The following is a 15,270-nucleotide window of genomic DNA, read 5'->3' as shown; positions in this document are numbered from 1 at the left end:
TAAACTCTACAAGTTCATTTTATATCTATATGACAGCCATACTTTTACCTTTTGGGGAAACTTAACCTTTAACTCTCTCTCTAAGGCACTAGCTGGTTGGCTCTTTGCCTTCCCTCCCAGGATCACCTTTGATGGAGCACCCCTCCACATGTCTCTCCTCCAGCCCTGGCTCTCTCTCTTTAATAAATACCACGTTCCTTCCCTTCTCAAAGATGTCCTTTCTGCCTGGAACTCACTTGCATCCCGGACATTCTTCATCCTTTCTTCCTATAGTAAATTTGTTTATCCTCCAGATCTTTGCTCAAGGATTTCTTGCTGGAAAGCCTTTCCAGAGCTTTCTGAGTCAGTTACATTCCATCATTCCATTATCAGAGGCTCTTAAAGCACAGGTAACACTGGCTACATTTGCAATTTCACATTTGTGGGATTAGTGAACACTTTTTTAACACGAGTAACATTTTTCTATTTGGCTGGAGGCAGTGCATGGTAATAGGATGGAGGTGTGCTCACATTGCATCTCCAGCACTTAGCCCACTGCCTGCACAAATGTTACATACTTAATGAATATTTTAGACAGATTTTTGACTGTAAGCACATTACTGCTCAGGAGAGAGGTGGGCTGAAAAAATATGTATTAAGAAGTCATCAGCATCTAGATGCAGCCATGAAAATGCACATGAAGGAAAACCATTGGGTTGAGCAAAATGAAGGCTACTAGGAACCTTGTGTAGGTGGAATAATTGGACAGAAGTCAAATTATAGTCACTTGAAAGGGAAGGAAATAGAAGCAGTTAATACAGATGGCACTTTCTCAGAGTTTGGCTCTGGAGGGGAGGAAAGGTCAGGGTGGCCCTGTAGTAAATCTTTAATAACACCATTCTTGTATTACACATGCTTTCTTGGCTGAAAAGGGAAGATTTACAGGTCACATTTAAAATGGCAAGAAAATTGGGAGTTGTATAGGATCTACCTTTAAAACAATAATAGGCTTTGAACGAATAGTACAGTGTAGACATTTATTTTTTAAATTTGTATTTATTTATTCATTTATTATTTATTTATTTATTTTTTGGCTGTGTTGGGTCTTCGTTGCTGCGCGCAGGCTTTTCTCTAGTTGCGGCGAGCGGGGGCTACTCCTTGCGATGCACAGGCTTCTCACTGCCGTGGCTTCTCTTGTTGCGAAGCACAGGCAGGCTCTAGGCTCGCGGGCTCTAGAACGCAGGCTCAGTAGTTGTGGTGCACGGGCTTAGTTGCTCTGTGGCATGTGGAATCTTCCCTGACCAGGGATCAAACCCATGTCCGATTCTTAACTACTGCACCACCAGGGACGTCCCAGTGTAGACATTTAAACCAACATTTTGAATGCAAATAAGTTGTCTGTAGCTCTTCAACTAAGGGTTTCTTATTTTTAGGCTTGGGGAAGGAGTCAAAAACTGGCAGCCCTAGAGTATACTTAATCTGTATATCTTCTTTACTTGTTCAATTCAATTTTACATTTCTTTAAAAAGGACTCTGGTTTTCAGTGACATGTGACCTGTCAGGGCTCCACCCCAGCATAAGAGGCTTTTCTATGCCTAGTATGAAGGGGAGAGAGGAAGGGAGAAGTGAATGCAGTTTTCTGAGCAATAAGATTAGAGCTGTATTGTCTTTAGGGCTGTATGAGATCAATTCTAAAAGCAGACTGGATTTAACCGCTTTTACCCAAAATAAACTGCTCTCTCCCCTTCCTAAGATCAAATCAGCACAAGTCACCACTTCCTATTAATTTAAAAGCCCAGAAAGGCTCCTAATTTAGGTTGACATTGCTTCAGGAGCCCACAGCAGACAATAGCCATTACAGTCTTCCTTTTCCCTCTTTCTAAATGTTACCATCACAGGCCTACCTCAAAAAATTGTCAAAGCTGCTTGGTTGGGAACTCGTGGTCTACTTTGCCTGAAAGCGATGAATGGGTTGGGTGGGTAGGTGGGTCTAAGTGGCATCAAGGTCTTTGGACAGAAACATCTCTTCGGGGATGTGAACCTAGTAGCCCCGTAACACCCCAAGTTACAAATCCGACTTGGGTAGGCGGTGGAAAGAAATCTAAAACCCGGATTCACGTTCCTCTCCTTCAGTTTGCGCGTGGAGGTTGGTGGCAGACAAGAACCCAGGCACCACTGCGAGTCCCGGCTGCAAACTCTCTCGGGGCAGGAAGGCGGAGAGAATCAGAAACTGCCTCGTGTGGGTTGGTCGAAGGAAAATCTGCCCTAATGTAAATTAATTTCCCCGAGGTTGCCTTCCCCTGGGCGGAGAGGCGTTTCCAGGCCCACCCAGGCGTTGTTTGGTAAATAAGGATGCTTGCTGAGTGCCTGCAGCCGGAAAGGCGCTCCTGCACTCTCGTGCCCTGGGGGCTGGGACTACGGCTTGGGGTTTCCCGACCGAAGGACCACAGTGCCCAGGCAGTTGAAGGTTTCTCCCCCACGGATGCTGGAGGCGCTGCGCTGTTCCCTGCGCCTGGCCCTGGCCTGGGGCTCCGGGTGTTGGCGGCCGGCTCCGCGCGGTCCGTGCGCTGGAGCCTGGCCGCGCCGCCCGCTTTCGCGTCCAGCCGGGCGCTGCGTGCCGCCGCAGCTCTCCGCAGCCGCGCGCTCCCGGAGCCGCCCCATGGCCAGCCCGGCCCCCGCCGCCGCAGCCCTCGCCCGCCAGGTACGCCGACCCCGGGCGTTCGCGGGCGTAGGGGTGGGGCGGATTGAGCCCCGGGTCCCGGAAGCCCACGGGCCCGGCAGGGCGCGCTGCTGCTGTTTCCCGCACCGTCCTGCTTCGCCTTGCACCACCGTGCTGTCTCCATCCGGGCGTCTCCTCTTACCCCAGCCCTGCCCGAAATCTCGAGTCCCAGCCTGCGAACTCCTCGGAGAAGCCCCCGCCAGACAGGTCTAAAGTCCCGCCGGGGACCCGCTCCGGAGCGCGGCGCGGACAGCCACGGGGAGCGTGAGGGTCGCCATGGAAGCCGCTTTGGTGGAGGAGGGGTTGGTGGGGGGGAAGAGGAATTTCTAGGCTGCCAGAACTGACAGCCGCATCCTGCGTGCCTTCGCCACCCCAAAATATTTTGACCGCAGCCTTCTGCCTCCTTGGATTCCCTTTCTTCCTCTCCCGTTCTTCCTTTCCCCTAGTGATGTACCAGATTAGGCTTTTTTTTTTTTTTTTAAGGCCTTCACCGTTTCCAGTTCGACCTGTTTCCATTGTGTCCTTAAGTATGTTTAAAATTTACCCCCTAATTCCATGCGGTTTTGTCTTTCACGTGTGGGGTTTAGTGTCCTTGCGCCTGCATCGGAGGACCCTACCCGTAGAGAAAATGGTTCACTCTGGTCCCCATCCTTTTTCTAGGCTTGCTATTGTGCGCCCGTGATCGACAAGACCACGAGGCTGAGCGCGCCCAGGAGGTGTTTTCTATAAATGGCTTAAAGCCCTAGTCTAGACTATTTTCTCGGATAAAAGGGGGAGACAATTACCTTCTTGTTCTTTGCTGGTGAACCCTGGCTCTGTAGGGCGAACCTGGAATTTAACCAGTCTGCCCGAAGCCGGCGGTGGAGGACAAAAACAGCCGCGACCTCCGGCAGGGCAGAAAGAGAAGGGGAGCCCTCGCAGGACGCTCTCCTTTGGGGCCCGTGCCTGGGTGTTTGATCCTCCTTTTCCTGTTTGCTTGGGGACCGGACCGGAGCGGAGCAAAGGGTGTGATGGTGAGTGATGTTGCTTACCCCAGACCCCAGTTACCCACCTAGTTTTACTTAATGGATTTAATTCTTCGTTTAAGGACTGCAGTAATGGATGCTCCGCGGAATGTCCCGGAGAAGCAGGATCAAAAGAGGTGGTGGAGACTTTTAAGGTAAGTTATTTGCCAGAGGCTAAGAGAAACAGCAATTCAGTTGAATACAGCCATTTCTTGTTGAGATTGGGGCGGTTTTCACTGTATGGGTTTATACAGTAATTTAGATAAGCTGCCATGCATTTTAAATTCCACTCTTCCAGGGAAAAAGTGGAGAGCAGTGCAGTACAGATGTGTCTAAAATTACCTGGCAGTTAATTGCTTATTTTATTTCATGAATTATAAACGTTTTCTTGGAAAGTAACCAGTTCATGAATTTCACCTAGAGGTTTATATGATTATATAATACTTTTAACCCTTCACCCTATTTGTGGAAAAAGGTAAACTCATGTATTTCGTCTTTAAGCAGCAGCTAACATTTTACAGTAAAAGGGAAAAAATGGTTGTATTTCCTTCTTTTCTCTCTGAATTATGGAATTTATATATTAAATAATCTCATACATCACAGAGGAATAGTGAGGAGCAAAAGAGAAAGAATCTTGTAAAGTACTTTAAAAATCATAAAATCATAAATGTAAGGTGTATTATCATTTTCTCTATAATTCATTATCTCCACCTACTCCTGACCCCCCAGACCATGGAGATTTTTGCTTTTCTTTTTTTGCCTCCTTCTGGTCTTCTGCTGCCTGTTTCAGTCACTGTCAATTGTCATCCATAGCACAGAGCGTCCTAATGATCTCACATCCTGGCAGGGTTCAGAGAGGGAGTGAACCTTGACTCATCAATTTCACACATACCCTGCTCTCACTGTGTGCCAGGGACTGTGCGAGGCATTGGAAATCCAAAGATAAATTTAATATAAGATCTCTGCTCTCAGGACTTTTTAAAAACCAAAATATAATAGGACATAGTAATAAGTTTGTGAATTTGTTCCTTGTCCTTTAATGTCCTCTATAACCCAACAGTCAATCTACTCTGCTAGTCTATGAAGACTAAGCTCCTAATACATTTGAGGGACTTAGATGTTGAGATGTGGGTCCTTGAAAGAATGAGATAAAAAGGAATTCTACTTCATAATCTCTGAGGGTCATCTTATATAGTAAATTCCTCAAAGGTTATAGGTAAATTAAAAATTTCCCCAAAGACCTTTATACTTTTATACATAGAAGAATTGTTTGCAAAGTAAAGAGTTAATTCATCATGTAAGTAATCTTCTCTTTGTTAATTTAGATTTCTATACTTTAGGTTTTAGTTAAGAGGGGTGTATTGGTAGTCTATACTCATGTATTTGCATATCAAAACGTGTGTGGTAATGGTGGTTGTATTCACAGTGCAAATGTGATGAGGCAAATGAAAAATGAAATTGATACTTTGGGGAGAAAAATGGTGGCTTTTACAGGACCGTGTTGGCTTTGGACATATTCTATCTCCTTTTGGATCAACTCCATTTATAACTTTTAAATTGCCTTTTGGGTCTCTCATGGGTAGTTTTCACATTGCATCTCTTCCCCCATTTTGATACAGTCATTTTAACGTGAGGAAACCGTTTTCCAAGAGTCCAGTAATGAGATGCCTTATTACTGGGAAATCCTACAGAATCTTTCTGTGGACTCCAGGGTTTCCTTTGTTTCAAGGAGGTCAGCTGTCTGTTTCTTCCCATCCCCCCTGCTTCCACAGAATGTGCCACTCCAAAAGCCCTAATTTACTCCTATTCGTACCTCCTTATTAGATTTTTAGAAAGTGTCTCTAAATGATAATGAACGTAGCACCCATGGCTTTCCAAATAGAGCAAGACAAACGCACTTGTTTTAGAACAAAGTTATGCAACATCTGATACAGTTGTAATGCAGAGATAGCCTTTGAAAGTTTAAGTGCCAATTCAGAGAAGTACTGATGCCATGTTGGATGTTGTCTGAATGCCGGCTAATACAGCCCTCAGGTGCTCTCAATCCAGTTGCACTCGCCTGCTGTGGCTTCCCCATCTCAGACCAAATGGTTCCCCAACCACACATTGTGAGTCAAGAAATTGTTGTTTTTAGTATGCCCTGTTTTTGTCAATATTTCTTGCCATTTCACAATCCAGTCTTTGTGGCCTTCCAAATTCTTCCACAAGCATATGGTATCCTGACTTTGAAGGCATCAGAGACCATTGGAGGATCGGAAAGAGACAGATTAATGATGCAGGAGAAAGTATCATTTTACAAGTACTGTTATTTTTATCCATCTTTAGAAAGGGAATATAGAAAAAGAAAATGGTTTTTAAAGAACACTGATGAAAATTGTTTATGAAATTTGTTTCTTTTACACCAGTACTCTTTCCCCTTGGAACTGCACTTCATATCTACTAAAGCCAGTCACACACCTTCAATGCATATTGTTTGTTTACTTTTGAATTTCATTCAACTGTATCACCTAATTGTTTAGATTTAGTATTCTTAGGTCATTTCTTTTTGCACTCAGGTTAAAAGCTGTTAATTTTAGTTTCCAGAATTGCAGGAATTTTTGTCAAATGAAGGAAAATGGGAGGGGTTTTTTTTTCATTTTTTTAATACTTTTTTAAAAAAATTATTTATTTATTTATTTATTTAGGCTGCGGTGGGTCTTCACTGCTGCACACGGGCTTTCTCTAGTTGCGGCGAGCGGAAGCTACTCTTCGTTGCAGTGCGCGGGCTTCTCATTGCGGTGGCTTCTCTTTTTGTGAAGCATGGGCTCTAGGCACGTGGGCTTCAGTAGTTGTGGATCGCGGGCTCTAGAGCGCAGACTCAGTAGTTGTGGCTCATGGGCTTAGTTGCTCCATGGCATGTGGGATCTTCCCAAACCAGGGCCGAACCCATGTCCCCTGCATTGACAGGCGGATTCTTAACCACTGCACCACCAGGGAAGTCCCGAAAATTGGAGTTCTTAATGAAATTCTGAAGCCACCTAATAGTGCGTTACTTTGAAAAGCTGCATGTAGGGGCAATCCTCATGTGGAAATCAGAAAATTAGAGGGTCGCAAGTCACATCATTAAGAAATTACATGTCTTACAAGAGGATGTTGTAGTTTACTGAAATGGAACTAATACCTAGTAATATAATCACTTATATTCGATTTCTAGAAACTTAACTAGTATTAACAAGTTATTATTACAATAGCACTAAGTTGAGCATAAAAACATAAAAAAGGCTTTGCCATTAACTAACCTGATCTCAGGGCAAGAGGGTCCTACCCACTATGGGTGGTCTTAGAGGTATTTTAAAGAGAGGATTCAGAAAAGTAAAAAATATATACTAGGCCTTGATCATTCTTCAAGTTGGCTGTCTAAGGGTTTGGAATAACAACAACAACAAAAAGGTCTTTTATGAATTATAGTAGTAGAAGTTTTTGTTTTCGGTTTTGTTTTTACAGCAGTCTGTTATGTTGAGATATCCAAACCGTGAAGATAAATCCAGGTTTAGTGAAGTTTAGAACAGGATTAATCGGACATATTTGCTATGATACTGTGCTAAATGAGAGGCCAAAATGATAAAGACAAATGACTCCCATTCCCAATTGTTTCAATCAATCTGAAGGATTTTATAGGGGAAACCAAGCATTTTGGAGAGTGAGCTGTCTATCTGGAGGGGTTGCATGAGCAATAGGTAAGGCAAGTGTTAGGCAGTTGGAAAGCTGAGGATACCCCAGACTGCTGGGCTGGGTGAGGGTGCTAGTTTCCACATTTATTGCTGGAGGAAGAAAGGAGGGAGTTTGGATAAACTGGAGGCACCTCATGTTCTGCTTTCCAAGTGGAAGAAATAATGGAGAAAAAGAGGTGAGGGTGGGAAGACATCTGTAGCCAAGTTTTAGTCCTTCTGTCTCTTCCCATGTTAGACAAGAATACGTAAGTGTTCAGGCACTAGGCTAATGTGTACCGCAAATACAGCCCCAGACACGTTCCTTGTTAACAGAACTCTGATTTTGTTTGCAGTTCTCCAACCGGCCCTGGATGATAAACCTGCTTTCCCAGCCTCCCTTGCAGCTAGAGAGATCACTATGACACATTTCTAACCAATAAGGCATAAGGGAATATCTGGGAAATTTTTGCTTTTGCGATCAAAGGGAACAGATTTGTCTGGTATTGTCCTTTTCCTCCCCTTTCTTTGGACTTTGATTAGATCATTAACACTGAAGCTACAGCTATAGCTGTAGCAGCCTTCTTTTGACCCAGAGGAGACGGCCAAGAAAATCACAGAGCCTTGACATTAAGGGGTGCTGGCAGGCCTGGCTCCTCCAGACTTGTTATGAGAAAACCAGCTCCTGTTTGGTTTTTATTTACTTGCAGCTGAATGCATTGATTGGTAAATGATAAAAGGTTTATGCATAACATTAGTGAGAGGTAGAATTGTAAAAGGAAGTTAGTGCCTTGCTTGGGATCCTTGATTTTGGGGTTAAAATATTTGGACTTGTGTCTGTAGCCATTTAGCTGTTCATGGACTTTTGAAGGTCATGATTACACATGTGATACTTGAAAGTACAAGTGTCTTAATTCAGTGATCGATATGGGAAGCAGGGTTGGGAGAATGTTGTGAGAATGATAAGCTCAAAACTAATGAACATGCAAAGAAAACAGGAAAAATACACAATGAATGTGCTAGCAGAGGTCATCTCTGGGAAGTGGATATGTAGTTGCCAGGTAAAAGATGGAGATTTTTACTTTTCATTTTTCTTTCCTTCTTTCAGTAGAATTTTTTGAATAAATTAAGGATTAAGAAGTCAAGAAGTAGAAAGTAATATGAATATCAGAAATAGGGACCCAATTTTGAAGGAAATATTATGTGTTCCATTTTAGACATATTCAGTTTGAGATTACCAAGTTCATATGATTGCAAGAGAGTAAGTGGCTTTTGTAAGTATTCACAGGTCTGTGAGATTTGGATCTCTGTCACTGGTTCTCAGCCTTTCTTGTGCATTGGCATCTCCTGGAGAGCTTGAAACCAAAACTGATGTGGAGCCCCACTTCTGAGTTTCTTTTCACTGATCTTAGGTAGGGCATGGGCATTGATATTTTTCTTAAAAAAAAAAAAAAAAAATCCTCCCAGGTAAATCAACTCAGCAGCCAATGTTGGGAACCATTGCTGTTCAAGTTGATGAAATCTTCAGGGGAGATGGTGTGGTGTGGTTCTCAGCCCTGACTGCACAGTTGGAATCCACTTGGGTAAACTTAAACAAACAAGCACCCCCCTGCTCCATCCTTCTGGGATTCTGGAATGGGGTCCAGTTTAATGTTTTTTAAAACCTCTATGGTTGAATCCAATGTTTGGCCAGGGTCGAGAATCACAGATGCCAAGGGGGGAGGTGTAGAGGCTCAAGGAAAAAGCTCAACATTACCCAGATTCTCTTATTTTTCCACCATTTAAACTCTCCTCCTTCCTCCAACTTTGCTCTTCCATACTTAATAAAAACAGCAAGAAATTAAAGCATGTTAGCCTGGCTCTAGTATTATCCTTCAAATTACCTGGAATGGAGAGATAAACTGGGTTTACCTTAACTGCCAGCAGTGTCTATGGTTAAAGGTCCCGGGGAAAGAAAGAAGATGGTGTACAATCTTGGTTACACAGAGCCAGAGCTCATGGAGAATTGGAATGTCGGTCAGTATACAATGGAGTAACTGGTTCTCTCAGCCCCTCCCTTTCCTGCATCCCCACCATACTGGCTCTTTGCTGTTTCCTGTACATGCCAAGTGTGTTCCCACCTCAGGGCCTTTGCACTTGCTCCCTCTGCCTGAAAGACTTTGCCCTAGATATCTAAATGACCTACCCTCTTCATTCAAGTTTCTGCTCAAATGTCACCTCATCAGGGAGGCCTTCCCTAACCCTTCTATCTAAAATAATCCTTCTCTTTCCCACTCTGTCCTTTCAAGCTGCTTTCATTTTCTTCATAGCACTAATTACCTCCTGACATCTATTTATCCATTTATTTCTTTATACTGTTTTTCCCCCTCGCTAAGAGAAGAGGACTCACCTGAGTTTCTTTGTGACTATAGCAATACAGGTACATAGTAGCTCAAAAATTGTTAGGTTAAAAAAAAAAAATTTTTTTTTAGGTTAATATGTTACTGAATTGATCAACTGGATCTGTGCCGGGGTCCTAGCCTGGGCCAAGACCCCAGTTTCCCCCAGGGAGGTTCTTTTTCCAATCAGATTGTGCAGCCAATAACAAAACCAACGCTGAGACTGGAACAGCACAAGCTTTATTCGGTGGTTAAAGAATGGAGAAGTGGGAACTTAGTTCATTAATCAAGTTCTCAACCCAAGTTGGGCGGGTTGTATAGGAGGGTCAAGGTAAAAGGGAGGGAATTGGAAAGAGTGGGAGGAATATTCATGAGTTATATGAGAACAGGGACGTGATTTGAACCCAGAACTGATGCAGCTCTCCTTTTCAGTCCTTGTACGTGCTTTTCCGGTTGTTGTCATGGCAATCGTCAACTGTCATGGTGCTGGTGAGGGTGGCATCTAGCTAACGTATTACAATGAGCGTATAATGAGGCCCAAGGTCTAGTGGAAGTCACATCTTCCTCCATCTTGGGCCTACTTGGTTCTAACCAGTTCTTGTTTTTTCTTTTAGCTTCGTCCTGAAATGAGTTTCTATTGGTTTCTATTCAAGGGAGGGGAAGGGGTATGATACTGGGGCGACAACCGTGGTAACAGAATGAATGAATAACACTTGTTCACAGAGGCTACCACCTGTCTTTGGCCCGCAGCAAGTGTGCCTGAGAAGGAAGGCTGAGCCCTTGCATCTTGGTATCTGCTGTGCTTATTTAGTGCAGTGCCTGAGCCACTGTGCTGGTGCAGTGTTCACTGAGTGAATAAAAAGGCAAAATACTAAGAATAATAAAGCAGGTGAGGAAGGAAGAAGAGTGAGGGAAGGAAAAAATAAAAAGAATCACCCTACAGTTTGATATGAGGCAAAGCCATAGTCTTGTTTTTAAAATATTCTATGCAGATTGTTGTTGGAATAAAGTTGTATATATTCCATTGCCTATTGGTTTCATGGCAGGTAGGGTTACTGGAAAGCCTAGAAATCCTGAAAGGTAGATGGATCCTGTGTAGTTTGCTTCTTGTTGATTAGCTAATGATAGAATTGTTTGGTTTTTTTTTTTTCACATCTTTATTGGAGTATAAATGCTTTACAATCTTGTGTTAGTTTCTGCCGTACAACAAAGTGAATCAGCTATTTGTCTACATATATCCCCATATCCCCTCCCTTTTTCATCTCCCTCCCACCCTCCCTATCCCACCCCTCTAGGTCGTCACAAAGCATCGAGTTGATCTCCTTGTGCTGTGCAGCTGCTTCCCACTAGCTATCTATTTTACATTTGGTAGTGTATATATGTCAGTGCTACTCTCTCACTTCATTCCAGCTTCCCCTTCCCCACCCCCTGTGCCCTCAAGTCCATTCTCTATGTCTGCGTCTTTATTCCTGCCCTGCCACTAGGTTCATCAGTACCGCTTTTTTAAATTCCATATATATGCGTTAGCATACGATATTTGTTTTTCTCTTTCTGACTTCACTCTCTGACAGATTCTAGGTCCATCCACCTCACTACAAATAACTCAATTTCGTTTCTTTTTATGGCTGAGTAATATTCCATTGTATATATGTGCCACATCTTCTTTATCCATTCATCTGTTGATGGACACTTAGGTTGCTTCCATGTCCTGGCTATTGTAAATAGAGCTGCAATGAACATTGTGGTACATGACTTTTTTTGAATTATGGTTTTCTCAGGGTATATGCCCAGTAGTGGGATTGCTGGGTCGTATGGTAGTTCTATTTTTAGTTTTTTAAGGAACCTCCATACTGTTCTCCATAGTGGTGGTATCAATTTACATTCCCACCAACAGTGCAAGAGGGTTCCCTTTCCTCCACACCCTCTCCAGCATTTATTGTTTGTAGATTTTTTGATGATGGCCATTCTGACTGGTGTGAGGTGATAACTCATTGTAGTTTTGATTTGCATTTTTTTGGTTTTGATTTGCGTCATTGTGGTTTTGATTTGCATTTCTCTAATGATTAGTGATGTTGAGCATCATTTCATGTATTTGTTGGCCATCTGTGTGTCTTCTTTGGTAATGATAGAATTGTTTAGCTAATGTTAGAAATAGCAGGTGGAGGAATTCCCTGGTGGTCCAGTGGTTAGGACTCCGCACTTTCATTCCCGGGGCCCGGGTTTGAACCCTGGTTGGGGAAACAAGATCCCACAAGCTGTGGGGTATGGCCAAAAAAAAAAAAAAAGAAAGAAATAGCAGATGGGAGGTTGAACTTTATCTTACTTTTGAAGAACCATGCAAATTATTGGTTTTGTCATTGGAAAAAAAAAAAAAAAAGCTAAGGTCTGCTGCCTTTGCAATATTTCAGATGTATCCAGAATTCAGGGATAAAAAACTCACCCCTTCTACTCACACTCTTTCTGCTACATTTTCACCTACTTTCTTTTTTTTTTTTTTTTTAATTTTATTTATTTATTTATGACTATGTTGGGTTTTCATTTCTGTGCAAGGGCTTTCTGTAGTTGCGGCAAGTGGGGGCCACTCTTCATCGTGGTGCGCGGGCCTCTCACTATCACGGCCTCTCTTGTTGTGGAGCACAGGCTCCAGACACGCAGGCTCAGTAGTTGTGGCTCACGGGCCTAGTCGCTCCGCGGCATGTGGGATCTTCCCAGACCAGGGCTCGAACCCATGTCCCCTGCCTTGGCAGGCAGATTCTCAACCACTGCACCAAGGGAAGCCCCTCACCTACTTTCATCTTTCTGCTTTTGTTTTGTATCTTAACTACTCTCCCGTTATTAAGAAACTTTTATTAATAGTGTTAATAGGTGAAATTTTGCATTAAGTTTGTCTTACTGTATTGATATAGTTCCAGATTTTTCTTAGCCCAGGATCCCCCCAGCCACTTTTTCAAAACAGCTAACTAAAGCAAAAGCACAAGTACTTCCTTGTGCAAGAATACTGTGAAACCATTCATGTAATAAAAGTTTATATTAGAATTTCACTCACTTTAAATCCCGGCCATCTTCTGTGAATGAGTCTGTCATGCATTACGGAGTGCAACCAAAGTTATTTTCAGCGTTTAAGAAAACTACTGCTGTGTGTGCTGGGTACTGTGCTAGGGCTGGAGATTTAACTGCAAACGCTCTAGCCAGAGTTCTTATCTAAACAGTCTAGAAGGATTGGCAAGCTTTTTGAATGGGCCAGATAATAAATATTTTTGGCTTGAGGGTCATCAGGTTTCTGTCACAGCTGATGGACCATGCCATCAGGTGAAATTTGCCCAACATCCTACCTAGTCTAGAGGATAAGGGGGGAGAAATGGAATTCAAAGATCAAAACAATTTAGCTGGAATAAATTTATTTTCTTGAACTTAGTAAAGGGTTTTAGGTTAACTTACTTACTTGGATTACATACTGAGAGAAGGAATTTTTTCCCCTAAATTTTGCATTTTACTGGCATATTCCAAAGTAGCGTTACTAGACTGGCCTGAAAATTACAGTAATATGTTGTCCTTAATGCCTTATTATACTTCATTGTAATGTGAGCTTTCTGGTTGTTTTGAAATAAATAACATTTTTATGTTATGTGGCAGCCTGAATGGGAGGGGAGTTTGGAGGAGAACGGATACATGCATATGTATGGCTGAGTCCCTCTACTGTGCACCTGAAACTATCACAACATTGTTAATCGGCTACACTCCAAGATAAAATTAAAAGTTAAACAAAAAATAAATAACATTTTTAGCCTAAATGTTTTTCTAAAAATAACTGAGTATCATTCATAATATATCAAATGACTAAAGCAGCTATAAAGCAGTGAATTAATCAGAAGTAATTAGATTATTTGAAAAAATAATGATCAGAGCTGGTGATACGAAGTGAAATTCTGTATTTGATTTTGGGGGGAAATGACTATTTTTGTGTATAGAAAGAAGTGGAGTCTGATCTTCCTTAGAACCTATGAACAGCTTGAACTTGTCCTTGGTTAATTTTGTTTTTAAGTGGTCTCACAGCTCCTTCCCCTGTGGTTTTGGTCAGCATTCTACCGCTATTGTAAAGTTACTGATGCTATTGTCTGTGATCCGGATGCTTACGTGTTGGCCATTTGTAATAGGCAAGCCGGCTGTGGAGAGCTGGTGAAATGGGGCTGTGTGAAGTTGTTTCCTATTACTCTTATTTATCTTTCTTTGAATAAGGGGTCCTTTGTTCACTGTTTCCTCAATACAGAATAGAGGATTTATATCTTAGTGTTCAATCTCTACTTCTGTTTTCAACGAGGAAAACATTTGCTTCACTTTGCTTGCTGCCTCTCCCCTACGATGCACCCAGAGGGTTTTGGAAGCCTTCTGCCAAGAATTCTTTGGGGGAGCTGGAGTATAACCGTCCCAAGAGCTTCAGTTCTTAATGACATGCTTTTTAGTTTAACAAGTCATTGTGAGTGTTGCTGTTTTCATTCTGAGACCCCTCTTTCTTCTTTCTAGATTGATCCACATGGGTCCTATGGTGGGAGTGAAGAAGAGATATGTTCTTCTTTTAGCGTCATTTAACTCCATCTACTCTTTTGTCCCTGTTTCTAAATGTCACTGAATTTTGATTCTGATATTTGTTTGGCAGTATACATTGCAGAGATTTTTATTTATTTATTTATTTTTTTGCTGTGCCCTGCGGCTTCTGGATCTTAGCTCCCTGACCTAACCACTGGACCGCCAGGGAATTCCCTACATTGCAGAGATTTTAAACAACAGTCCAAATTCTGAATGCAGGCATGATTTGCTTCTCTCACACAGTGTTGTTAAGTTTCTGCGTTAGTTGCCAACATTTACAAGTCAAATGATTTCACTTTCTAAGGGCCAGTGACTTAAATTGTATCTGTCTTTTTACCCTCTGTCTCATCTAGCAGGTGGATGTTCAGTTACTTTTCTTTAATGGTGCTGATTTTCTTCCCCAGGCTAAAGATCTAATAATCACACCAACCACCGTTTTAAAGGAAAAACCAGACCCCAATACTCTGGTTTTTGGAACGGTTTTTACGGATCACATGTTAACAGTGGAGTGGTCCTCGGAGTTTGGATGGGAGAAACCACACATCAAGCCTCTTCAAAACCTGTCGTTGCATCCAGGTTCGTCGGCTTTCCACTATGCAGTGGAAGTAAGTACTTGGGAATTAATGATGGCGACATACTTGGTCTTCACTGGGGTTACTAAGTAGCTCCCCCGCTCAAATAGCTTTAGGGCAGCAGGGCTTTACCATATTAACTAGAGGCAATCATAAATGGCCTGTAAACAGTTGTATTGAGGGTAAGTCTTAAGAACTAAATTTTCAGATAATCTTGAATTTTTTTAAATCTCAATTAAAAAATCATGTAGGTGGTAAGCACGCTGTAGGGTATACAGAAATAAAAATATAATGTGCATATAATGTGCACCTGAACTTGTAACATTGGCTTATAATATTATTTAAAAA

The 15,270-nt window shown here is 42.4% G+C and overlaps 1 protein-coding gene across 5 annotated transcripts in view; it reads left to right on the top strand.

Annotated features, from left to right (window-relative positions):
- Positions 1–15,270, top strand: part of BCAT1 (branched chain amino acid transaminase 1) — a 106,428-nt gene that overhangs the window by 36,068 nt on the left and 55,090 nt on the right. For 2 of the 5 annotated variants that reach the window (XM_059935465.1, XM_059935461.1), the window contains exons 1-3: positions 2,605–2,680; positions 3,786–3,857; positions 14,755–14,955. In XM_059935465.1, coding sequence (XP_059791448.1) covers positions 2,639–2,680; positions 3,786–3,857; positions 14,755–14,955 — 315 coding nt within the window. In that variant the 5' untranslated portion in view covers positions 2,605–2,638. Of the gene's footprint in view, positions 1–2,604; positions 2,681–3,516; positions 3,712–3,785; positions 3,858–14,754; positions 14,956–15,270 lie in introns of those variants that run through there. The other 3 variants (XM_059935463.1, XM_059935464.1, XM_059935462.1) reach the window with 3 other exon arrangements.

This window comes from Balaenoptera ricei, chromosome 10 (assembly GCF_028023285.1).
Source record: "Balaenoptera ricei isolate mBalRic1 chromosome 10, mBalRic1.hap2, whole genome shotgun sequence".
NCBI lineage: Eukaryota > Metazoa > Chordata > Mammalia > Artiodactyla > Balaenopteridae > Balaenoptera > Balaenoptera ricei.
Note: the sequence above shows the minus strand (reverse complement) of the source record. Positions and strands in the feature narration are given on the sequence as shown.